The sequence below is a fragment of the Eublepharis macularius genome, chromosome 5 (genome assembly GCF_028583425.1).
Source record: "Eublepharis macularius isolate TG4126 chromosome 5, MPM_Emac_v1.0, whole genome shotgun sequence".
Taxonomy (NCBI): Eukaryota; Metazoa; Chordata; class Lepidosauria; order Squamata; family Eublepharidae; genus Eublepharis; species Eublepharis macularius.
Window position 1 is genome coordinate 2,860,945 of NC_072794.1, and position 26,822 is coordinate 2,887,766.

A 26,822-nucleotide genomic window follows, 5' to 3' on the forward strand; every position below is an offset into this window, starting at 1 on the left:
TGGCAGGAGGAGCTCCAACAGGGAAGTGCTCCCCACCCCTTGCCAGGAGGGTAAGGGGACCTCCCAACCCGAGATTCCGTCCACCTATGGAGACCCCTCATCCAACAGTCTGCCGAGTCCGAGTGTGTTCCTGAAGGGGGGTGACCGGGACAGGGCAGGTCTGCTGGTCTCGAGTGTGTTGGGGGAGACCCAAGACTGGTGGTCCTGGGTCACTTTAACATCTAGGATGAGGTTAAAGGCTGTTAGGAGCAGCTCAGGATTTCACGACCTCCGTGACAGTCATGGACCTGCCTCATGTAATTACTGGCCCCACACATTTAGCAGAGCACACACTGGATCTGGTCTGTTGTACTGCTGAGGAGGGTGATCCGGAGGTGGAGATGTTAAAACTCACTCCCTTGCCACACACAGATCATTATCTGATAGAAATTATCCCTATAATTTAAGATGCTTCCAAGGCACTTCCGGGGAGGGGCGGGGTTGCAGGAAGAGGCTAGAAAAGCAAATGGGGTAGAGCCCAGTCATGACAAGAACTTATTTTTTTTTGCATCTGATGAAGAGAACTGTGGCTCTTGAAAGCTTATGCTACAAAAAAGCTGGTTAGTCTTAAAGGTGCTACTGCACTCTGCTATTTTACGCGTGTTGGGGCTTCAAGATTCTTTCAGACGGAGTTGTGAGCAGTGCAAAAATCTCGCTCCCTGGTGTTGGATATGCCGTGGCTCCTGATGCTGACGCTGCTCCTGCCTACGTGTTCTGCTTCATACAAAGGCCCCACTGGGCTCAGCAAAGAGGAAGGTATGAGAAGGGAAATGGAGATCCGCTCCGTTCTCGGTGGGAGAGGCTGGCATTGCGGGGGTTCAGTTTTTTGCTTCAGGATTCCAAACTTATACTCAAGTTTGCTGAACCACCAAGTACATCAACCCAAGGGCTGAAGCAGCAGCTTGCTTCCTGGGCGGCTTGTGCCACAGTCTGCAGTGCTGTCAGGACTGTGTGAATGTTGGTGCAATCGCCAGAACAACACCAGTTCCAGTGATCTCGTTTCCTGTGCCCAGTCTTATGAAAATGGCATTGCCAGAATTGGTGCTGCTCTCGGGAATGCACCAACCTTCACACACAATTTTCATGCTTATGTATTTCAGTGCACAGTGATGTTACCCAGTTAGCTGTAGTGCACGCTAAACAAGACCACTCAGTCTCCATGGGTTTGTTCAGAATGCGCTAGAGTTAATGGGATTGTGCAATGAAAGACATGCGTGTTTTCCACACCAGGGCAGGCTTGTGTAGTTTCCCCGTTGCTGCTGTCGCTGCTCATGCAGTGTGGGGGGCAGGGCATCCACGCAGCAGTTTTCCCTGGTAGTTTTTTTTTTAATTGGCAATTTAATAGCATTATCTTGATATATCGTTCTACTAAAATATGCATCAGGTTGGCTGAGTCCATTTTTTTTAAAAAAGAGACATTTTCTAGCCCATCTTTTGGGGGGATTTGCGGGGGTGGGGTTCATATATTTTGGCAAGGAATGGGGCTAGAGACTTACTTTTTTAAAAAATATAGAATTTAGGAGAACTGCTGCTTGTTTTGTTATAATAGTACATTGATATAACATTATTAAATTCCCAGTTTTAAAAACTCCTTCTGCGGTAGAGAGAGGAAACAGTTACTGCAGGAGAAACGGCTGCTCTGTAGGCGAGACCAGGGAAATCCAAACTTTCCCACCCGCATGGCAGCCACCCAGGCTTTGGAGTGACCTTTCCGAAAACTTCAGAGCAAAGCAGCTTTGAAAAGCAGTGGGGAAAGCCAGGAAAACCCCAGGAGGCGCAAGCATGACTCCTTGCAGATTGAAAAGGGGGCTGGGAGGGCTGAGTCAAGGCAAAAGGAAAGCTGACCAGAAGAGTCCCTTTTTGACTCAGACCGGAACGCAAGACAGGCCCTGCAGCTGTTATCCCATCAGCTCTTCTGGCTGAGTGCTGGGGGGGCAGGGGGGGCCTTCCTTGCTCTTCCGCTCTGCTGCCCTTGAGTTCCCGTGCTTTGGCTAGCCCGTGCGGGTGCCAGCTAGGCAGTGGCTCTGCTCAGACATCACCCCGCTACACTGGCACCTGCGTGGCAGGGATTCCGTTTCCCTTTCAAGGGCCTCCATAGCAGCAACGGAGCACCCACAGTGGGCCCCCCTCCCCTGTCTCCAGCAGGCTTTTTGCCAGGGCTCTGAAAAACCTGGGGTAGGTAAATCTCTATAGTGTTTTAACACAAGAACAAAATAGCGACTAGAGATACATTTTTTAAGTGGCAAAAGGCTCACCAGGGGAGAAGCCCAAGGGGAAATGGTGCCAAAATGTAGGCAGGGAGTGGCCCCTTCTCATCTGAACTCTCCACATACTCATATTTGGTGTGACCTTTTGGAAAAGATCGTACCAAAACAGCTTTGGGGAAACTCCGGAAGCAGACACCTGAAGCTGCCTTAGACTGAACCAGTCTTGCCTATGTCTGGCAGCGACGCTCCAGGGTCTCCAGCGGAGGTCTGTCACATCCCCAAGAGCCTGGAGGTGCAGGGCTTGAACCCGGGACCTTCTGTATGCCGAGCAGAGGTTCCGCCACTGAGCCACAGCCCCACCCCAACAACAAGACACAGACAATTCCCCAAGTTCCATACGGGAAAGTTTTCTGTGGCTTTGCAGAGTGGACTGTTAATATTCTCATAGTAATGCGACGAGTGTCTAAATATTCCAAATGAGAGGAGGGAGGACCACCCCAGGTAGACGGGAGAACTGGACTGGGGGGGGTCAGTGTTCCGGGGCTCTGGGATTTGTTTCCACCATGAGAATTGGATGGGTCTGGGAACCCTGCAAAGATGTGTATTGCACACATATTGTGCTGCCATTAGTATGCAGTACGGTTGTATGCAAGATGTAGCAACAGTTCTTCTCTGATGCAAAACCCATTTAGCACTAACCCCCAACATGCACAGTCACGTGACTACCAGACATTCTCACGTGCCTTTCATGCAAAATGCAAGTCGGATTCCTTCCTACCCAAGGACTTTTTAAAAAATGCATCGAACGTAACCAAAAAACAATCATCTTGGGCTTGGATTCCTCTTATAATCTGGTGGTATAAGCTTTTAAAGCCAAAGTTGTAGGGACAAAACAATAGTTTTGATACACAATCATGAGAAATCCTTTTCAACGCTTTTTAGTCTCCTCCCCAAACCACACCTTCATAACCCTGCCATGACAGGCAGAAACCACAATAATGTTGCACAAAAAGTGCTCTTTCCCTTTGCCCCTTCCAATCTTCTGAGCAAAAGAGAGATGAGACAGACAAGGGCTGTTGTAACAGAGTATATTTGCAAATATAGGGTACCAGCTTACAAAATGAGCTTAGAATGTAGCACAGAACAAAGGAGCACATGCTTCTTTTAAGGGCTTGTGACATCATTTTGGAGAAACGAAAGTCACATTCAGAATAAGGCACCTGATCACTTTTATACCTTTACATTGGACTATTGTCCACCGTTCAGTCTCGCGACAACATCATGTACCATCCTTTCTTGGTCTCCATAGCAGCATCTTCCTTCATTCCACAACTGGTTACTTTTCTACACACTCTCTTCTCCAAAAAGGGGGAAGGGGTGGAACTTATAATTCTCCCTTTGTTTCTAGCTTTGCCCTGTTCACATACTGGCAGGAAGGTCCAGTTATCTATCTTCAAGGATAGACATTCTTTCTTTCCATGTACAGCTAAGGAGAAGAGGGGGGGTGGCTAAAGACAGAGACCAGTTACTTTAAAACATAAAGAATCCATCTTATGCTTCTTGCTAGCTTACTATTATTGCTATGATTAATCCATAGTCTTTACTAATATTTGCTAATCCCACAAATCCCCCCTTTGTTTCTCTTGAGATTCCTTATCACAAGTGAAACATTCTATATTATTAAGACACTTATACATAGACACATGTGTTCTATATACTGGTGAACAAATTCTGTATCGGGTACCAATATTTTACAAGACAGTATAAATTATATACAAGAGAATATAATTACAATATGTAAGCATTGCCCAAAAATTCAATATCCATCCCTAATAGACATACAAGACAATATATATAGATAACAGGCAACATCATAAATAGACATTGACAATTAGCCACAAAGGTGGTGCTAATCTGAAGGGCTAATAGTTCAAATAGTTCATCTGGGATGACTTCGCTTATGGTTAGGATTTTAATCAGGTACTGCTGTTCCTCCAGGAGCCAGGTATTGTTCTTTCCAACATGGAAAACATTTATATCTTGTAGTATCATACTATTCTTTGGCTATAGGGAAAGAAGTCCAACATAAAATGAAGATGTAGCTCAACTTGTGCATTCCTAAGCATAGATACTAAGGAGTGTAGGTAGGCAGGCAGGATAATACATAGTGCCATCTATTTGAACTCTTCAGAGCTTTCAATAGACTTTCCAGTCATGGATTCCATCTAGCAAAAGAAACAGGTCACCTTTTTTTCTCAATCTGATGAGCTGTATCTGTAAAACCAATCACACAGTAAAACATTTTTCTAAAGTTATCAATGCAGCTCATTTGGCCTGAGGATAGGGAGTATTACTTTTAAATAAAGTTCTTCTGAGTGCTGGCCTCATGTAGATCTTCTAAATGGATAATAACACATACACAACTTACTCTTTGGCCTGAAAGGGGAGTGGAAATACCAGTAGATTGCCTTAGCATATGGCTCTTGTGAATCAGAGCATCCATGACATTCATGAAACTAAACACTGGAAAATGGGCAGCTTAGGGGTTTTTTTTATCTTTAAAGCAGAGGAAATACAGCTGGAACTGGATTAAGCACAGGATCAAGTTAGCTTAACTCCAACAATAACAATGTAAGGTAAGCACAAAAAAACAACAACAGTTACTTAAAATAAATACAAGAAAGTAACTGGAGGACCACAGAAAATACAATTTCCAAGTAAGGCATTTTAAGATATGAGGAGAGAGCAGACCGCTGTGCAAGCTATAATTAATAACAATAATATGTATTGTCGAAGGCTTTCACGGCCGGAGAACGATGGTTGTTGTGGGTTTTCCGGGCTGTATTGCCGTGGTCTTGGCATTGTAGTTCCTGACGTTTCGCCAGCAGCTGTGGCTGGCATCTTCAGAGGTGTAGCACCAAAAGACAGAGATCTCTCAGTGTCACAGTGTGGAAAAGATGTAGGTCATTTGTATCTACTCAGGAGGGGTGGGGTTGAGCTGAGTCATCCTGTAAGAGTTTCCCAGGGTGTGGAATGCTAATGGTGGGAGGCTTCACTGTATCCTGAGGAGGTTCTTTTGCATATGGATTGGTACTTGATGTGCTAATCTTCTCTGCAGGGCTATTGTCAAGGATAGAATGTTTTGTTAGCCTGGTGTTTTTCAGAACTGGCAACCATGCTCGGTTCATTCTTAAGGTTTCTTCTTTCCTGTTGAAGTTTTGCTTGTGCTTGTGAATTTCAATGGCTTCCCTGTGCAGTCTGACAAAGTAGTTGGAAGTGTTGTCCAGTATTTTGGTGTCCTGGAATAAGATACTGTGCCCTGTTTGAGTTAGGCTATGTTCAGCCACTGCTGATTTTTCAGGTTGTCCAAGTCTGCAGTGTCTTTCATGTTCTTTTATTCTTGTCTGGATGCTACGCTTCGTGGTCCCGATGTAAACTTGTCCACAGCTGCAGGGTATACGGTATACTCCTGCAGAGGTGAGGGGGTCTCTGCTGTCTTTTGCTGATCGTAGCATCTGTTGTATTTTTTGGGTGGGTCTGAATACTGCTTGAAGGTTATGCTTTTTCATAAGCTTTCCCATCTGATCAGTAATTCCTTTGATATATGGCAAAAACACTTTTCCTGTAGGAGACTGTTTTTCCTTGGTTGTTTGATTCATCCTGGGTTTGATTGCTCTTCGGATTTCATTTCTGGAGTAGCCATTTGCCTGAAGTGCGTGGTTTAGATGATTAATTTCCTCATTTAGCAAGTGCGGCTCACATATCCGTCTTGCACGATCCACTAATGTTTTCATTATGCCTCTTAACAATAATAATTCTTAGAAATTTAAAACTAACTGAATACCTTTTGAGGCTAGGAGGGCATGTGTTGGCAGGAACAAACAAGTGAGTTACCTGTTAGGCCCTTCCTGCTAGTCAGGATAAACAAAACCTTTAGAGATTACAAGGACTCCAATAAAAATAAACAGGACAGTTGGGAGCGGGGGACTGGAATACAAGCACCCTAAGAGGGTCTCTCTCTCTCTCTCTCTCAGGACCTGTTTTTCCAGAAGTCAACATCCAAAGCCAAGAGGGGGTTTGTAGTGCAATAAGCCACATTCTCCTTTTATTCTTTTTACTGAGCATTGACATGAAAGCACATCGGATTGAGAGGCCCATGTCTTATCACATCTTTACCATGCAGTCTTTCTGGTTAGGAGTGAGCTTACCACTTCAATTCCCCCACATTAGTGCACCACGTTAATCACATTCTGATGCTGGTTTCAGGACCTGGTTCATGAACATGGATGAAGTTATGTACCGAGGATGGCTTAAGAATGGAGTCACTTGCTGTCTCTCTATAAAAAAACCAATGATTTTGAAAGATCAGATCCAAAAAACAAAATAAAAAATTTGGTAGCCAGATGACTACATGCCTTTTCTGCTTACTAGTGGTCTCTTCACTCCTGAAAGAAACATCTTTAAACACAAAAATCATGATTAATTGTTTAGGAAAACAATACCAAGGATCTTTGAAAATATACTTTAAATTTCAGTTTCAGGTCAGATTACAGATGAGAGAAGGTAATACAATACATAACACCTTTAATTCTATAGCCTTGCTTTCTTGGATACTTATACTAGGTTGAATTTGCTTTTTCTTGAGCAGATTTACTCCTATCAAATTTGTTTACATTTATCTGGACCCATATAATTCTAAACCATAACCCAACATGACAGCACGTTGTTGCTTCTTAACAAAGGCAAAACATTATAACTTTTAAGCTTACATACATATGTTGGGACAATTTGAGATTTCAGTCATAATCTCTTTTAACTATTAGGCACTAGGAAGGAGATGTTAGACTGTGGTGTGCCAAAAGCTGCAGTCTATCTGATCTGCAAGAAGACAATAGTCCTTTGATTTCAAAAGGGCTTTTATGATGATAGTTAAACATACAGATGGAATCCACATTGCACCATTTGATCTTGGCTGAGCTGTGGAATTATCAAAAATGACTAACACAAAAATAGTTACAAGGTAAGCCCTTCCACTGGGCCCCAGCCTTCCCTCCATTCCTAAAACAAAAGGCCGGAGTGTGAGAAGTAAAAGTTTTCCAAGGACGCACAAGAAGGCGTGAAGGCGATAACATTCTTGTCTCTCTCCTCCTGGCACTGATTCAGGCACCTGCAAGAAGCACATAACTAAACACAACTAAAACAAAGATTAATATGGCGTCTCTCTGGTTACAACCATAAATAAAATATAGAACCTGAGCTTGACAGGAGAAAACTAAGTTTATAGAATCATAGAGTTGGAAGGGGCCATACAGACCATCTAGTCCAACTCCCTGCCCAGTGCAGGATCAGCCTAAAGCATCTCTGACAAGTATTCATCCAGTCTCTTCTTGAAGATTGCCAGTGAAGGGGAGCTCACCACCTCCCTAGGCAGCTGATTCCACTTTTGAACTACTTTAACCGTGAAAAAAGTTTCTCCTAATATCCAGCCGGTACCTTTGTGCATGTAGTTTAAGCCCATTGCTTCGCGTCCTACCCTCTGCTGCCAACTGGAACAGCTCCTTGTCCTTCTCCAAATGACAGCCTTTCAAATATTTAGAGCAATCATGTCCCCTCTCAACCTCCTCTTCTCCAAACTAAACATTCCCAAGGCCCTCAGCCTTTCCTCGTAGGGCTCAGTCTCCAGACCCCTGATCATTCTTGTCACTCTCCTCTGCACCCTCTGCACCCTCTCGATTTTGTCCAACATTGGAGGGCACTTTACAAGAAAAGAACAGATCAGCCCTTCTTAAACAATGCAGAAGGGAATATCAAAGCGTCAGTAAACAAAGCTGGAATAATTGTATTCACTTATTAATTTCACAATGATAGTCCCAAGGAAAGAAAAAGAAAATAAGCTCACATCATAGGAAGAAATAAATTCCCGGTTTTTTTTTTCTCTCTCCTAGACACTCATATGGCCCAAAACTAGTGGACCGAGACCACTGGATAAGAAATGGCAAATGAACAAAGACTACAAAAAAATCTCTCTCTCTTTTTCTTTTTCTTTTTAAAAAATCTTATCCCACACAACTTTAAGAAACCCTCTTAAAATTCCTTTCTATACTTTCCCTAAATACTTAATACATACCACTTAAAACACATACAAAAATCCTTCTTAAAATATTTTAGCTTTTCCTTCTCCTCTTTTTGTTATCTATCTAAATTCCTTACCTACATTCCAACACCTTAACTTTCTGACTTTTCCTTCTCTAATTCTTTGACTCTAACTCATATATGAATATGTTCTTCTCTCTTCCTCCCTTTATCTTATACAAAATTTAACATACCATTTCTCCTTTAGTGTTCCTATTTCAACTCTCTTAAGATAATTGGATTCAAAAATCACATGGATCTTTACTTAAGAAACATGTACTAAAATTCTCTGAGTATCGCTAAACAGAGAAAGAGGCATCTAGCCATCACATAGGACCACAGAAACCATAAGATAGAAACCCCGATTTTGAGAACCACAACACAGAAACTAGCACAAAACCGGATTCCATGGCCCAAAAGACAAAGGAAAAAAATCTACCCTCCTTCTTCATAGGATTGTGGTAGGGCACAGGAGCAGTCTGCATTTTGCTGCCCTTGCTCCATTCTAAAGGAGAGTTGTACATGCTTGGCTCTCTTAATCGTAATATCTCGCCAATGTTGAGTTACTGCTGCTAAAATTTATTCTTTCAGTGTTTCAGCCTGATAACCTATAATCACTAACTTAACCCCTTTTTTTTAAATTTATTCTACCATTCTGATTATTTTCTGCTTGCTACCTTGTTCAATTGCAGGTGGTTTCAGGCAGAAAGAAACAGCCTGTTCCACTCAGCAAGTAAAATAAAACTACAGAGTGCTTGGATGTGCAAAGGAGTTAACAATTTTTTTTTTTTGCACTGAAATTTAATTCACACTTGTTAAGCATAGACGCACACAAAGTTATCTAAATCAAAAGAGTCCAGTAGCACCTTTAAGACTACTACAGACTAACACGGCTAACTCCTCTGGATCTATGACAATCTAGCACCCCTCTTCCCTCCTCCTCCCTCTGCCATGGAGGAAGCTCCAAAAAGCAAGGAGAGCAACTGGCAGCTGCCTTCCCTTTCAATAGGCTATCAGATTTTCAACAGTGGGGGGGGGGGGCACTGAACTTTTTCCTTACTGATTCCCAATTTTCTACTATGCATTCTAAAGGAATCTGGTTCCTCTCAATTCCTTTTCCAATTTTTTTTCTTTCTCATTGTTTGTTTTCAAACAATTCAATTCAAATACAAGCAATACAAACCAACCCAAATGTACTCAAATTCAGTATCTCAAAACCAAAGATAAAAGGTAAAAGTGCCTTCACAGCATGCAGGTGCCATGGAGAAAAAATATCTCTACGTAGACACCCAACCATTTGCCAAACAGCTAACTTTATCAGAAAACTTTGGCACATTAACAAAGACAGTCCTTTAGGCTGCAAAAGCTTCTTCTTCTTCTTTTTTTTTTTTAACACTTTTTCAAATTAGCTTTCTCTTTCTCAACATTATCAGTGGACAGAGACAAACACACTCGCTTCTCACTCATTCACAAAACGAGTAACAATAAACATTCAACACTTAACATGTAACAATTACCAAGAAAACCAACTAACCCACAATTCTTGAGACCAACTCATTAATGTCTCTAAAGCTGCCAAAACCGTTAACAGATGAAAACAGACAGTATTTTCCAAACTCAAACAGCTTCAGACTTTTCTCTCTCTCTCCTTTTTTTTTTAATTTATTTTTTTACTTCTAACCACACCTATCAGGGGCGTCACCCTGAAAATCCGGAGTCTTTTACAAAGACCCAAGGGGGAATACCACAGCTTCACTCTAGGAAGCTAACCATTTTACATCCCCCACTTACTCAACAGAATTCTGTCCCAGACAGATTTATTACCTGACTAAGCCAGCTTGCTGGCCAATGTATCCCATGATACATATCATACACTGGCCACTGTCAGGTAGACCAAAAGAACAACTACTCCTGTGGCTCTTCTACTGGACTCTTCAGGTTCTCCCGCAACCATTTCCCAGTTTTTAGCCACACAGTCTAGGGGCTTTCCCCCTAGAAATCTTACTTTCACTAGTTTCCGTTGCTCGAACCTCCCACACGCAGCTCCTTCAGGAGGCTAACTATCGGATTTACAGAGGCGGCATTTTTCTGAAGCGCTTTTGTTTTCTCCAGCCCCGGGGCACTCACCTTCGCTCTGAGAGCGGTGTTTAGTCGTTGACTGTCTCTAGAGGGCTCTCACAGCGCCCCAGCCTGTTGCTTTATGGGCCAGCTGAAAAAGCCAGAGAAATCCCCAAAAATGGGAAAGTGCGCGCTTAATCCCAGGTCTTCAGCTGAGTCCATACTCTGCAACCAAAGATAGAATGCGCTGGAGAGTCCCATCTTAGGGTCGCCAGAGTTCTGTTGCACAAAAAGTGCTCTTTCCCTTTGCCCCTTCCAATCTTCTGAGCAAAAGAGAGATGAGACAGACAAGGGCTGTTGTAACAGAGTATATTTGCAAATATAGGGTACCAGCTTACAAAATGAGCTTAGAATGTACCACAGAACAAAGGAGCACATGCTTCTTTTAAGGGCTTGTGACATCATTTTGGAGAAACGAAAGTCACATTCAGAATAAGGCACCTGATCACTTTTATACCTTTACATTGGACTATTGTCCACCGTTCAGTCTCGCGACAACATCATGTACCATCCTTTCTTGGTCTCCATAGCAGCATCTTCCTTCATTCCACAACTGGTTACTTTTCTACACACTCTCTTCTCCAAAAAGGGGGAAGGGGTGGAACTTATAATTCTCCCTTTGTTTCTAGCTTTGCCCTGTTCACATACTGGCAGGAAGGTCCAGTTATCTATCTTCAAGGATAGACATTCTTTCTTTCCATGTACAGCTAAGGAGAAGAGGGGGGGTGGCTAAAGACAGAGACCAGTTACTTTAAAACATAAAGAATCCATCTTATGCTTCTTGCTAGCTTACTATTATTGCTATGATTAATCCATAGTCTTTACTAATATTTGCTAATCCCACAATAACACGTGTGAGTTTTACACCTCTTTAACTCCCCTGGCCTCTCCCCTCCAGCGTACCTTGCTGACGTTGATCTGGCACAGGTGATTTTATGCTCCCTTCAAAGGCAACTCCTGAGGGCCCCCTGGGAAGAGGGAATGGCCCAGCCCGAGTATGCAGTGCAGCTATGCCCATGGGAAAGCCCGTCACTATGTTCTGACAGAGAAAACGTATCCAGTTCAACACCAAAACAAGCAAACAAGAACGCTGACATAGTGCGAAGATTATGTCCATTAAGAAACAAAACCTTACTCAGTGGAACCACAGTTATGCCTGAAAAAGTCTCTCTCCTCCAGTGCCCCCCCCCCCAATAAGACACTGCAGGCCGGGAGCACGAAGAGGGTTAGATGTATTTCATTGTTGCAACAGCGGGAGGGAAACCAGGCCTGAGAAGCCCCTCAAATTGTTTCCCTCTGGCTCCTCCCTTGAGCAGCAGAGTTTTTATAGCACGTTTGACATCACAATATCAGTGTACTTAATTACATTATGATTGGTTCCTAGTCTATGTCGCAGTTAGAAATTTCAGCACGCACGTCACCTTTTTAGTGCAAAGTCAGCTCATATCACATTTGCGCATGTGTGAAACTACAGTATAAGCCATTGACTTGAGTATTTTACCTTTTAGAATTCCTTTCTGACTGAACGTATCGGGCAAACAGTGCTGTTGCTAACAATATTGCTAACAATGCTATTGTAGAAAATACTGTTATTTTCTGAGACAAAGCTCTGAATTCTTGCTTTCAGTTCTCAATGTAACTAAACACGGTTTCTCAAAGTTACTAAGCAATTCTGAACTGCTGGTATTAGGTCCATCAGCATACAATTAATTGTTATTACAGGTAAGCTTGCCTGTGGTATCAACACCAATGGCCTGCGGAAAACCAAATAAAAACTGTTGTGGTTTGTAGGGGGCATGGAGCCGTGATCTTCCACGCAGTGCTGAGCTGCACAGTCTCACCTGCTAGGCTTTCCACCTCTCGTCTGGGGAAATCCCAGAAGTTTGGGGGCGGAGCCATAACGCCATAGAGCCCACCCTCCGTTTCTTCCAAGGGAACTGATCCCTGCAGTCTGAAGGCTTCCAGGCCCCGCCGGGAGGTTGGCAACCCTATGAGTCGTGAACCTTTCTACAGTCACCATTGTGCTTTACTGCCTTCGCTGGAAGGGCCTGCTGCTAAGGCGAGCGCCCAGAGGCCCAGAGCAGCACACCCTTGCCGTCCTTTGCGCGCGCGCGCACACACACACACACACTCTGAGAGAAGCAGCGGGAGGGCTGTGCGAGGTCATTCAGGGGGGAGACCTTCCTCCAGGGCTCCGACTCGGCTTCTTCCTTATTACCTCCTGGTGCTCAGCTGGTTTTCCCTTCCCAGCAGCTGCTGTCCGTAGCCCTGATGTTGGTGCAGGCAGTAACTCTGGCTCCTTCACTTCCTGCCATCTGATTGCAGCTCGGGATGGAGGTCCTGGTTTAGAAGAAAGACGGGTTACCAATATGGCACATAAAGGATCGTTTTTGACACTATACAGATGGGTCATACACTAACCATTTGCCTATTTCTGGGGGTGGGGGGAGTGGTATAGGAGATCTCCTGGACCGGCAATATGCTGCTCTAGGGCTTGCCGAAGTGGTCTTGCAGTGCCCCATCCCAGAAGGTGTATCCATGGTGGAGTGGCAAAAGAACGGCATAGCAGGGCCCATTTTGAAAGCATCAGTGCGAGAAGATGGCAAACTGGCCCTGTGGAACACCAGCCTGTCTCAGGAGGGAGAATACAGTTGCCACGATCCCACAACGGGGCAGGCGCTGCACAGAGTTCATCTGAAGCTGGGCTGTGAGTAGAAAGCTGTTACGGGTGCATTTTGTCTCACGTCTCCATCTCTTGCATCTCTCTGAGCAGCACATTTCTGATCCTGCCCTTCCTCCAAGGCACTCATGACCGTGTGCACAGTGCTGTAGGTTTACCAGGTTGCTCTGCCACTGCAGGCCACCGCCCTGCCCACCGACTCTCCTATGCTCATCCTCGCTCTCCCAGCAAGAGGACACGAGACAGGCTGATATTGCAGTATCACTTCTGGTGGCGGCATCCCTGACACTCCCCAGTTTCTTTGGTCATCATCATAGAGATTGGGGGCGTTCCTAGAGCAGTGGGCGGGGGGAGGCTGTCACTTCTGGGGGATCGCCTGGAAGTGACGTTATTTATTTATGTATTTATTTACAAAATTTACACAAACAGCCAACAAATGGCGGCTAACAAATTAAAGCATAGATAATAAAATCACATTTTAAAACTATTAAAAACATCAATAAAAATTAAAAACAGAGCTAAAACGTGTACAAAGACATAAAAACAAGAAATAAAACATGGGATATGGAGGGGGGGGAATCACTGAGGGAATGTCAAACAAAACACAAGTTTTCACCTGCTGTCAGAAAATGGCACAGGTAGCAAAGGGCGCAGGTGCCTCTCCCTGGGGAGAGAATTCCAGAGTTTTGGTGCCACAGCGAGGAAGGCCCTCTCCCGGGGGGCCACCAGCCCAATTTCAGAAGGAGCAACCTGCGCTCTGACATTGGGGAGTGGGCACCCTGGAGCGATCGGTGTCAGCCACCTTGGCCGTCTCCTCATTCCAGAGGTCAACTAGGTTATCGCCAAGAGCATGTCAACAGGAAAATGCCCCTGAGCCATCAGAAAGCCATTTGGATCCACCTGACTCCAGGGGTGGACCACTGAAGAGATCCCCAGCCCCTGCTACGTCTCTTGATATCCTTGGAAGTCTTCACCCAAGCAAACCATGATCTGGTACCATGATCTGGAACCATCGTCAATTCCCCCATCCTCAGATCATGTTCCTCCTGCCCCGAACAAAATGCCAGATCAAGAGTGAGCCCTCACAATACGGAGGGCCAGTTATTACTTGAGACAGGCCCATGGTTGTCATGGAGGCCATCAATTCCTGAACCACTCCTGTCAAGACAGCCTCAGCATGAATGTTGGAGTCCCCTAAGGCAACTAGCCTAGGGGTCCTCAACACTACCCTGAGACCACCCGGTCAGCTCAGGCAGGAAGCGTGGGGGTCAGTGGGCCGGGCGGTACACTAACAGAGTCCCAGAGCTGTCGTTCAGTCCCAACATTGGGCCCGCAGCCTTGAAACTGGCAAGAGTCCCAGGCTAGGGATCGAGTCACTAAAGGCTATAGCGACACCACCAGCCCACCGTCCAGACCTCTGCAGATGTCTCACTGCGTTGGGAGAGGTTAACCCCTCCCCAGCTAGGCCTCAGTGATACGTACCAGGCCAGCCTTCTCATCCAGGATTGAATGTTTTGCCTGTGACTGGCCTGGTGTTTAGCAGCTTTATTTTATCGACATCACTTTGGCTGGAGAAAGAGCCAGAACGGGCAGGAGCATGCAAATTTCTGCTCTCCCATCTCAACTCCCCTCTGTCTGGAGATCAGGGGGCGGGGCCACCAGCCACGTGACCATTTTCAAGAGGTTCCAGAACGCCTTTCCACCGCATTCCTGCTGAAAAAAAGCCCTGGCTCTAACGCTCACCTCATTCTGCCCCCTCCCCCAAGCACAGCACTTCCACTGGCAGGCAAAGGGCCAATATAGAGCAAAAAACCCCCACTTAATATTCACTACACCAAAGTCCAGACTCCAGGCCCACCTCTCACCGGAGTCTGAATAAAACACACACACACACACACACACACAAAAGTTGTTGCCATGTCACCCACTCTCTCCACAGAGCTCCTGAGGGTTGCCAGGGCAGGGCTGGCACCTCTGTCGGTTCTCCCTTCCTCATTTTATCCTCCCAACAGCCCTGCAAGGCAGTTGAGGCTGAGAGAGAGAGAGACTAGCCCAGTGAGTTGCTTAGCACAGTGGGGGTCTCCAGAACCCCTGAGATGCAGGCTACGGAGCGTGAGAGCTACAGGGTGGGGCCTGGAAGATCAGGGCAGCAGCCGGGGCGGGGGGGGGGACACACCCAGTGGGGTGGGGGCCAGAAACGAGCGCAACAAATTATACCTAACTGCTCTGGAGTGGAGGTGGTGGGCCTGAAGGCAATGCAGACCCTGAAATGACGTTCCCCTCAGACTCTGGCTCTTCACTCTTTCCCAGGAAGGGAGACCAAACCCTGCAAATTATAGGAACGGTTAGGGAACGGGGGGAGGTTTACAAAACATGCCCCCATCCATGGGCCTCTGCCCCTCTCCTTTCTTTTTCTGCAGATCCACCAGAGAAACCTTCTGTCCAGTGCCTGTCCAGCAGCTACGCCAGCGCTGTCCGTTGCACCTGGAAACTGGAAACAGAGACTCACTTGGACACTTGGTTCGTCACCACTTACAGGTATGAAAAGAACCAATCCTGGGTTGCTTTGGCCCTCCTAGCTTCTCCCCTCTTCTTCACTGCACCCCTTCATCTGTCTGTCAAGTGCGTTGTCAGTCCCTAGCAGTGAGGTCCCTCAAGCCCTCCACAGTTAACACGCAGGTGTTCCAGTCGGAGTAGCTTTATTGAGATCCATACAGTTCAGGGTGTTCACCCGAAGGTGGCAATTGGCAGAAGTGACAATTCAAACAAAGGCATTACTAACTACAAGGAAACTTCCCACCCCTCGGGGTCCGCTGACATTCTGGCATGAAACCCCCAAGAAGTTGCTTAGGAACAGATTAGACTACATGAAGTTCAAAGCAAAATATCCCAGTCTCTGGGAAAAGAAACAATGTGCGCTGCTAGCAGCTCCTCTCCAAGGACACTTGCTGGTAGAAAGTACATATTTTCAACAGATAACGGAGAGTGTCTTAATTATTAGCAATTAAGACACTCTCAGAGGATCTACACAGAATACAGTATATAATTCTGGCAAACAGCAATGACCAGTATGAAATGCAGGATACAATTATGACAGGTATGCTGGTGTACATGACATACATATTGATCCTGTCTTTCCATGGGATGGCATGAGTGATTCCCACCTTTTGCCTTCACAACCACCATGTGAGGTAGGTGGGGCTGGCTGGCCCCTAGACCCCCAGCGAGCTTCATAGCTGAGTGGGATTTGAACTCAGACCCCTGGATTCTGCTCTGACACTTGCAGTGTTTCACTACCTCATTCTCTTGCATGTGTGAACTGGGCCTTCATCATCCAAGCCCACAGAGAGATTTCCATCTATCAGCCATCCACATTCTAACCTTTATCTCTCCCCGATGAAATGTTGAAGCCCTCCCATTCGCCACATCCTAACATCACATTCAGGAGGGATTTTCTACTTCTCAGGAGCCTTGCCAAAGTATGGCTACACTCAGGGCGTTTTTTCTGGGGAAAGAGGTGGTAGAACTCAGTGGGTTGCCCTCAGAGAAAATGGTCACGTGGCTGGTGGCCCCGCCCCCTGATCTCCAGACAGAGGGGAGTTGAGATTGCCCTACGCACCGCATGGCGCAGAGGGCAATCTCAACTCCCCTCTGTCTGGAGTTCAGGGGGCGGGGCCACCAGCCACGTGACCATTTTCAAGAGGTGCCAGAACTCCGTTCCCCCGTGTTCTGGCTACACCCCTTCACAGCTCTGGCTACACCCCTTCACAAGCGTTTATGAACACATCCAGAGAACCTTTCCTTTACCCTGTGCCACTGTGTGTCCTCCCCATCCTTTCTCTTAAGGGAACCCGGCAGGATTCCTGCTGCTATCCCAGCACCTGTTTTCTTTGGCGGCATTTTGAGAACCATGTCCAGAATTTCTTTAGATGCTTTTGATGCTGCAAAACTTTATGTTCATCTTCGTTCTTCTGTGCTGACACACATGGGGGACTGCGCAGGTGCAGGCCAGCCGCCAGAAAATTCTTTAACGCTTCTATAGCTCCGAAGGGGCCGTTTGTCACGCGCCTCAGCGACCGTTTCCCGCCCAAACGGTCACATGTCCTTCCAGCGACCAACGGCCCCTTCCCTCAGTTCTCTTCTTGCCGCCACTTGGAGAGAACGTCTGCTTCGCAGCTCCGTGTTTTTGGTGATTGAGTGCTTGATCTGGTTCTTTGGCTTTGACTTTGGACTTGACTATTCTTCTTCGGACTGATTTGGATCTTGTTGGACTCGGTAAATATAACCTCGGACTGTTTGACGACGCCTTTTGCCTGACCCTATGATGGCTTCTAAGGCCTTGTTTAAGCACTGTATTCAGTGCCACACAAAAATGGCCCAGACCGATGGCCATGATCTGTGTTTGTTTTGCCTGGGGGAGACCCACAACGTTACGGCATGCAGTATTTGCCAAAAGTTTACCCACAAGGCCCGGCAGGAGCGTCAAGCCCGACTGAACTCCTCCTTGTGGCGGAAAGTAATGTCCGAGGGTACTCCATTGCCATCCCCCAAGGCCGGCCCTAGCCCCTCTGCTGAACGGCATTCAAGAGCGGGCTCAGTGGCATCAGCAAAGTCGGCGTCGAAATCTCGGCCGATGAGTGCTGTGGCATCGAGGGTGGCCTCTCCAGCACAGGGGTCGGTAAGACCGCCCCAAAGCGTTTCATCGGCTCGATCGGATTCGAAGGCGTCGGAACCGAAGATTGCGGAGCCAAGGCCATCAGCGGAACCGACGACTGTTGAGGCACCAAGACATCAGCTCGCCGCCGAGAAGTCGACCCCCAGGAAGGTATTGGATCCGAGGTCGAAGTCAAGCAAGAGGGCAACTACCGAAAGGGCTTTGGTTCCGAGGGCCTCTTCTGAGCCTCCTTCCAAGAAACCGAAGAAGGCTAAGCATCGGCGTTCTCGGTCACCACGTCGGGCTTCAACTGAAGAAGCTGTGCCGGTGGTTCCTCGCACGCCTTCCCCTCACCTGGGCTCGCCAGCTCCGGAGGAGGTGCCGGATCCGGGGGCCTTCATTGTGATCCATAGCGATTGTTCCCCTGTCACGGATCTGAGCCCGGCTGCACACCATCGGAGCCGACCGTCGCCAGTTCCAGCTACTCTTCCTTCTCCGGCGTATTCCGTTCAGAGTCAGCGCCGTTCTGAAGCGGGGAGCATCGGTTCCTGGCACTACCTGGAGTCTCGGCACCGACAGGCCTCATACATCCCTCCGGCCTACCATTGCCAGTGGAAGGGGGCCCCTGTCGGGTTCGACTACTCGGAACCAAGGCCATCCACCTCGAGGCAAGGTTGGCTGCCTCCATCCTTCCAAGGAGAAGAGTTGATACTTGGTTCCGATGAGGAGGAGGCTGAGAGTGTCGGGGACTACAGGTCAGAGTCGTGGTCGGAACTGTCCCCAGACGACAACGTAGCGCCAAGTACCAGCTCCCCCTATGAGGATCTTCGGATCTACGCAGATCAGATGGCTCACATGGCAAAGGCACTTGAAATGGATATTTCCTCGGCCACGCCACAGACCAAAGACAAGCTTCTGCGTCGGATCTACGGAGACAAACCTGCTACGATTGGTTTCCCCATGCTGGAGGGTGTAGAGGAGATAGTGGAGAAGGTGTGGAAGGTGCCCTGTGACCAACCTGCTACGTCTAATAGGATTGAGCAGATGTATAAAATCAAACAGGGCACCTGGCAGCCATTGGTGAAACACCCTCCACCCTCCTCATTGGTTGCTGAGGAGATCCAGCCTCGTCGGTCGGGTCCCTCTTCCGTACCCCCAGATAAAGAGGGCAGGAAGATCGATGCCATGGGCAGGCGCCAGTATTCAATCTCCTCCTTGGGCCTTCAGATAGCCAACTACCAGACCATCATGGCTGGCTATCAATTATATCTCTGGGAGAAGCTGGCTGCCTACGTCGGGGATTTGCCTGCTGACAAGAAGGCGGTGGTATCCCTGCTGCAGACAGAGGCCATCCGTTTGTCCAAGCAGCAGATGAATGCTGGGAGCCACGCTGCTGACACTGCTGCACGTGGAATGGCTTCAGTGATGGTCCTCTGACGCCACTCTTGGCTCAGGTCGACGGCTCTCTCACAGGAAGTGAGATCAAGGATCGAGGGCCTTCCTTTTGAAGGGGACTCTTTGTTCTCCACGACCACTGATGAGGTGCTGAAGAAAAAGAAAGAGGACAGGCAGACTGCCCGGTCGTTAGGACTGACCCTGGCGGACAAGCCTGCTTCCAGGCCTCGATACGCTGCAAGGTACACTCCGTACCACCATCAGGGCAGATACCAGCGGCCCTATTACCAGCAGTACCCTGCCTACTCTCAGCGCCACTACACTCCTGCACAACAGCCCAGGAGGCGTAAGCCCTTCAAGCCCCGCACGCCTCAACCCCCGGCCCAGCAGAGAGATCAGCAGGGGCCTGGGAGGCAGTACTGATGGGGTGATCCAGCCGCATCCTTGAACTTTTCAGACAGGCTGAAGCCTTTCCTGTTTGACTGGGAGTCAATAACATCTGACTCATGGGTCTTAACAATCGTTGATGAAGGATACGGGCTGGAATTCTTAGAACTGCCTAGGTGTAGCTCTAGGCTGTTAATAATACTATGGCAGAGCTGGATGCGGAAATAGTGTCGCTCTTGGCCAAGGGTGCTGTGGAAGAGGTGGCCTATGACGGTTCTGAGAGAGAGGCTTCTTCTCTCGGTTCTTCTTAGTCCCCAAGAAGGATGGGGGTTTACGCCCCATTCTAGATTTAAGGGGCCTTAATGCCTTTCTAAGGGTGACTAAGTTCAAAATGATCACGCTGTCAGCAGTAATCACCTTGCTAAGGAAAGGGGATTGGTTTGCTGTCCTTGATTTGAAGGATGCTTATTTTCATGTGGGGATAGGAGAGGAGCACAGGAAATACCTGAGTTTCGTTTATCAGCGGAGGGTGTTCCGTTATAAGGTGCTTCCCTTTGGCCTATCCACGGCGCCACGGGTGTTTACCAAGTGTGTGGCTCCTGTGGTCTCCTTCCTTAGGGAGGAGGGCTGTTCCATCTTTCCCTATCTCGATGACTGGCTCATCGTGGCTGACTCAGAAGCTAAGCTGTTGCAAGATGTGGAATTAGTACTGAACACTTGCAAACGCTTGGGGCTTCTGGTGAATTTTGAAAAATCAAAGCTGGTGCCCAACCGTAAGGTCTCCTATATTGGGGCAATTTTGGACTCTGTAGAGGGTAAGGCACTGCTCCCCCTTGAGAGGGCTAAGTCCCTGAAGGGTCTGGTATCCATGTTTAAAAGGAATCGTTTCCAATCTGTGCGCACCATCCAATGTTTATTGGGGCATATGGCGGCAGCCACCTCTGTGGTCCCCTTTGCTAGACTGCGTATGCGCCCGCTTCAGAATTGGATCGTGAGGAGGTATGACGCCTTACGTCATCCTCCGTCTCTCAAGTTGTCCATACCTAGGGCTATTCTATCCTCCCTTGACTGGTGGATGTCAGATGACAACTTGTTTAAAGGGACCCTGTTTGGTTACCAGCATCCTGAGGTTACAGTGACCACTGATGCATCCCTGATAGGATCGGGTGCTTACTGTGGTACCGCATGTGTACAAGATGTTTGGACAGAAAGGGAAAAGAACCTGCACATTAATGTACTTGAGTTAAGGGCTATTCGTTTTGCACTTGTGTCCTTTACAGCACTTCTACAAAACCGTCAGGTGTTGGTGCAGACGGACAACACGACTGCCATGTATTACCTAAACCAGCAAGGGGGCACAGCATCTATGATTCTCTGCAGGGAGGCCACGCTCGTTTGGCACTGGGCGATCCAGAATGGTGTGATGCTTCGGGCTATACACGTAGCGGGATCAGACAACGTTCGGGCAGATGCCCTGGGCAGGGTGCACATGTTGGACCACGAGTGGGAATTGAACGCAGAGTACATTGGGCCGATCTTCCGATTGTGGGGCCAACCGAGCATAGATTTGTTCGCAACGTCAGCAAACACCAAGGCCCAGATATTTTGTTCAAGGGCAGGGAGCGACCCCCTCTCTATTGGGGATGCCTTCCAGTTTACGTGGACCCACAGGTTGCACTATATGTTTCCACCATTCCCGCTAATACCGAGGGTGCTGTGCAAAATAGAGAACGACAATGCAGATTGCATTCTGGTGGCACCCTTCTGGCCGAGACAAGTATGGTTCCCCAAACTACTGCAGATGTCCAATCGGACATATGTGAGTCTGCCTCCCCAGCAGGATCTCCTGCGGAACGGGAACCTGCTCCACCACGAACCAAAAAAGCTGCACCTGACTGTCTGGCGGATTCAACCCCGCCTGTAGTGTTTTCAGAGCAGGTGGAGAAGGTCTTGCTGAACGCAAGGAAGCCGTCCACTAGACGGGCCTATGAGGCTAAGTGGCGTAGGTTTGAGGCTTGGGCACTTGCTAAAAAAGTGGTGCCTACATGTAGCCCCCTGGGGCTAGTATTTGACTACTTATGTCAGTTGAGGGACCAAGGGTTAAGAGTTACCTCCCTCAAGGTCCATCTTGCGGCTATTTCCGCTTTTCATGATCGGGTAGACAGTAGCACAGTATTTTCACACTGTAAATCTCGTCAGTTCCTGAAGGGGATGTTTAATCTTTACCTGCCTGTGTCACCCCCTGTGCCTCAATGGTCTCTATCCCTGGTGCTGTCGAGGCTGATGTTGCCTCCATTTGAGCCGTTGGCCACATGCCCTTTGGACTTGTTGTCCTACAAGGTAGCGTTTTTGGTGGCTATAACGTCTGCCAGGAGGGTTAGTGAGTTGTCAGCGCTTAGGGCTGACCCACCTTTCCTTCTATTCCACAGTAATAGGGTGGTCCTGCGGCCATGCCTTAAGTTCCTGCCAAAGGTGGTGTCTGCCTTTCACCTGTCGCAGGATATTACGCTGCCTGCGTTTTTTCCACAGCCATCTTCCAAAGGGGAAAGGGCCCTTCATACCTTAGATTTAAAGAGGGCCTTGGCTTTCTATTTAGATAGGACGAAGGACTTCCGTAATGGTCCCCACTTGTTTTTCTGTTTTGGGGCCAAGGACAAGGGTCACAGGGCATCTTCACAGACCCTGTCACGGTGGATTGTATCGGCCATCAGTAAGGCCTATTCTCTGGCTGGGGTGGTTTGCCCACTGCAGGTCAGAGCCCATTCCACACGGTCTCAAGCAGCCTCTTCGGCACTCATCAGGGGTGTGCCGCTGGTTAATATCTGTAAGGCAGCTACGTGGTCCTCTGCTGACACATTTGTTAAGCATTATGCTATGGATGTCAATGCAGAGCAAGAGGTTGCTGTAGCCAAAGCTGTCCTCCACTCCTTGTTTTCCTAAAGGGATGCTGGAGGGTATTATTGTAATAACTGACAATGACACTTTGTGTATATATGTATATATGTATATATATTTATTGAACAAGTTAAATGTTACTGAACAATAATTTATTTATTTATTTATTAGTCCTGGTACTAGGACTGGTGTTATATAATAAAATTGAGTTGGATTTCACCCCACCTTCCTTATTGTGTGAAGCTTGGTACTCTCCCATGTGTGGTGGCACAGAAGAACGAAGATGAAAACAGGGTTAACATACCTGTAACTTATGTTCATCGAGTTCTTCTGTGCTGAAACACATCCCTCCCTCCTGCCCCGCTGTGAATTCCAATGCAGAATGATATTATTTATGATAACAATAACAAAGATTGGTAATTTAAAAGATTATGGCTTTGTGTATTGGATAGCGGCGGCAAGGGATAACTGAGGGAAGGGGCCGTTGGTCGCTGGAAGGACATGTGACCGTTTGGGCGGGAAACGGTCGCTGAGGCGCGCGACAAATGGCCCCTTCGGAGCTATAGAAGCGATGGAGAATTTTCCGGCGGCTGGCCTGCGCCTGCGCAGTCCCCCATGTGTGTCAGCACAGAAGAACTCGATGAACATAAGTTACAGGTATGTTAACCCTGTTTAACTGCTCCTCATCTACTGGATATAAAGCAAGTTTCAATCTTCTGAAATACTCTTGAAAGAAAAAAAATCGTAAGGAAACCGAGCAGTCCCAAAAGGGGAGTGCTGTTGTGGACCCACCATCCCTGTGCCTGCTGCCATTGACACTGGCGCTCCAGGGCCGCAAACAGAGGCAGGGGCCTTCTGCCCGCAAAGCAGAGGAGGAGCCAAGCATAGCTGTAGGTAATGACCTGCTTCCAGCAGAGGCTCCTTTGAAGGCCACAGCAATGGCTTGTGCAGTGAAGCGGCAGGAAGCCCCCTCACGTATGCAGCAGGAATGTCCCAGTGAGTCCTAGTGCAGAGAGGTGGGTTGGAAGGACACCAGGCCAGTGCAGAAACCCATGCAGTGATGTGGCAGGCAGCCTCCCAAGGTCATTCTGCTCGACGTATGTGCCAGGAACCTGCTCCTGAACCTGGTCTCTTTGCGCATCAGGCACGGCATGGATGGAGAGGAGCGTGACTGTGTGCAGCCGGGAACAGGGACCAACAGCTGCTCCATCGCTGACGTGCAACTGTTCTCCATCGTCCCCTACGTGTTGAACGTGACAGCCGTGAACCCTCTGGGAACCGCGACCAAACTTTCCCCCTTCCTTATCAGTCAGATCAGTAAGTAGGTGCAGGATCGCTGCCTCCGTTTCCCCCTCTGGCAATGGCCGAGGCCTGCCTTCCCCCTGCCTTAGAAGCAAACTTGGTGTTCACAACAGAAAGGACGGCTGGAAGGGCTCATTTTGAGACCTGCCTGCTCTCCAAAGAAGCTGTCCGTTGTCTTCTGCTCTGGGCTCTGTTGGAGAAGTTTGCATTATGGGAAAGGTTTGCACTCAGTCAGGTATAAGGGGAAAGTGTGTGTGTCTTAACTGTCTCCTTGTTTACCTGGAGCAGTGGTGTGATGGGGTGTCTGGGGTGAGTGCAAAGAGCTCCGTAAAAACATGGCTGCTATTTATTTCAAGTAAAAGCAAAAAAAGTGTATGTAAAAGGGAGAAAGGGTGTGCAGGGCAGGGTCCACATTAGTACAGACTCAATTAGAAGTAAAAATGACTCAGACAACAGCCTGAAAAACCAAAAAGGGGAAATAAAAGCATAAATACATCAACTAAAAAGGATACATTCCCTAACAGTTTAAAATGTCTTGCCAGGGTGATAAGCATCAGCTGTGATCAGGAACAGAATAAAGGATCTCCTTTTACAGATTACTGGAAAATTACAACTCAGGCACCCCTGGCTGAATTCCAGCAGCAGGAAACTCCCTCGGTTTCTGAACTCCTACATAACCTGTCTAAAGGTGAGAAAGAAACCACTGTTCTGCCCACTGGCCCGGTTATTGTGTACAAATGGGGCATTTTTGTCCCTGGTCGATTCTGCATGACTTACCTGAAGCCAGGACGTTGCGGAACATGTCAGAAAAAATGTGGAAGATTTTTCTCGCGCGAGTTTTGTGCGATGTTGCCCCTCTTTGCCCATTTTTGTCCCTCTTCGCCCAGATGTGATCTCTGCTTCCCTTGAACCAACTGGATTTCATCATAAATACAGAGTGTAAAGAAAAAATGTTTAAGAGTATAGGAAGCCCTTTTGAGAGCTAGGTTGGAGGCTTCCTTGGCTGGAGAAATTCCCTCCCCCCTTTTGGAGAGGCTTTTCACTTTTGCTAGCAGTAAGTTATGTATGCTCTGTCCTTGAGTCAAGATAAGCTGTTCTTACTAGCTAATTGGTAATTAACTTCACACCTGTAGTTTGGGGTCGTGTGCCAAGAGCTGCAGACCTTCCACACGTCCCTTTGCGTACTTGTCAGGTGATGTGGTCAGGTTGGGAGCGGGTGTGGTTAGGCCTGCCTCACTTTGGTTCCAGCTTGAACCAATATAAACCGGCTGTTAACCAACATGGAGAAGCTTATGTTGAGTGTCTACCTTAGACCTCTGCCTATGTTCTCTTGCTTTGTTTTTGGCTCTATTTGTTGAGAAGGACTGAAGCTCCATCTTTTGCCTTGCTGTTTTGTGGGACTTTTGCTTGCTACAATTGAGAAACCAACTTGCTTTGCCTCCTAAGAATTTACTGTGGTATGTAGAGCTTACTGCTGTAGGTTTTTGTTTGTTTGTACTCACTTTTTGTCTCGTGTGTGATAACCCTGCACCTGGAATTAATAAACCTTTATATTTTTATCTTGTGTGGGTTATTAAGACTCTGAAGCCTCACTGCTATAAAACCTTTGTTGAACTCACCCTATGTGTGCTTGAGATCCACCTACCAAACAACTATTATTTTGCTGTGAACTCTGCCTGTAAGTTTATCCTTGCAAGGTAGACTTTGCTTTGGCTAAATTCCCTAATAGGCTCTGGAGCTTTGCTCCCTAACTCCTTAGCCTAGGGATAGACTGGGGAGCTGGTGGCAGCTTACTTGGTTTGCTATTTGCAACAGGACCTTCCAGGCAGCCTGTGTCCCTTCCCTGAGCTGGGCTGGGCCCCAGGGGTCTGGAACTCCTTGACATGGTTGGCAGCGGTGTGGGTTTTGTCTAATTACTGACTTGCGGGTCAGAGTTGGACCTTTGAGACTCCAGAGTCAATTGCCTGCTTTGCATGTGTAGTGGTTATTCATGAGACTCGTGTGAGTGTTTGTTATTTTTGACTAGCGCAGTTAGGCATTTGAAAAATGGCTGCAGGAGGAAAAAGCTGTAACCCCTGTGTCAAGAATGAGGATGAAAGCTTTTTCACTATAGATGTTGTTGGAGAGCCAGACCAAGTTTTGTGGAAAAAGTACAGACCTCGTTTCCCTGTGCCAGACCGAACCTTGAGATCAGAGCGCCAGAGGAAAGATAAGAGATATTTGCCTGCTGTTCGTTCAAGAACACGATTCTTTGACCCTGAGGATGTATCTCCGTGCAACTCTGAGAAAGAGCGAATGTGGAGCCGTATCAGCCCAAGAGGTGAATGGCATGTCGCTGGGAGTGTGCGTTGCAGAAACCTCAGAGGTAATGACCAGAGTGATGTTTGTGGAAGTGAGCTTGAATATGATACTTGGCAGCCCAGGAGACGGCGTAATGTGGAATTCTGGTCAGTGGAAAAGGAGGAAGACCAAAAAGCTGAAAGTCCTAGGAGTTGGACTAACAGAGACACTTCCTCAGTTGAGACCTTTCAAACTGTTGACTGTGTTGGAGAACCAGATGATTGGAGAGCAAACTGTCAGTCTATCCCTGTTGCAACTACTGAAGAGTCTATGCAGTTTGAGGAGCAACAGTGGCTAGACGAGCAGACAGATTTGTTTAGAGAAAATAGAGATCTGGAAACCTCCAAAGTAAAGGCAACTAGTGAAATCCTAGCTGACAGTACATTACTAACTGCCAGAACAGTGGACTGTATTTTGAAGGACATTAAAGCACTTGAAAAGAAAGTTGACTTTTTGTCACAGAGGATGTTGGAAGCTTCAAGAGCAGATAGCCAACGTGTTCCACCTGTTCATCCAAGAACATGTTTTGCTAAGAATGTGAACTTTGCTCTGCCTGATGATACTGTACAGCTAAAGAGCCGACAGCAGCATTCTGTTGGAGTCAAAAAAGAGGAAAGAGCTGTGAGTCCTAGGAGACGGACCGACAGAGACGCTTCCTCATTCCAGCATGCTA

At 47.4% G+C, this 26,822-nt stretch overlaps 1 protein-coding gene across 1 annotated transcript in view; it reads left to right on the plus strand.

The window, feature by feature from the left end:
- Window positions 1-710: 710 nt before the first annotated feature.
- Window positions 711-26,822, plus strand: part of LOC129329866 (uncharacterized) — a 31,710-nt gene continuing 5,598 nt past the window's right edge. Inside the window, exons 1-5 of the mRNA XM_054979577.1 lie at window positions 711-795; window positions 12,901-13,203; window positions 15,597-15,714; window positions 23,652-23,824; window positions 26,050-26,174. Coding sequence (XP_054835552.1) covers window positions 711-795; window positions 12,901-13,203; window positions 15,597-15,714; window positions 23,652-23,824; window positions 26,050-26,174 — 804 coding nt within the window. The remainder of the gene's footprint in view (window positions 796-12,900; window positions 13,204-15,596; window positions 15,715-23,651; window positions 23,825-26,049; window positions 26,175-26,822) is intronic.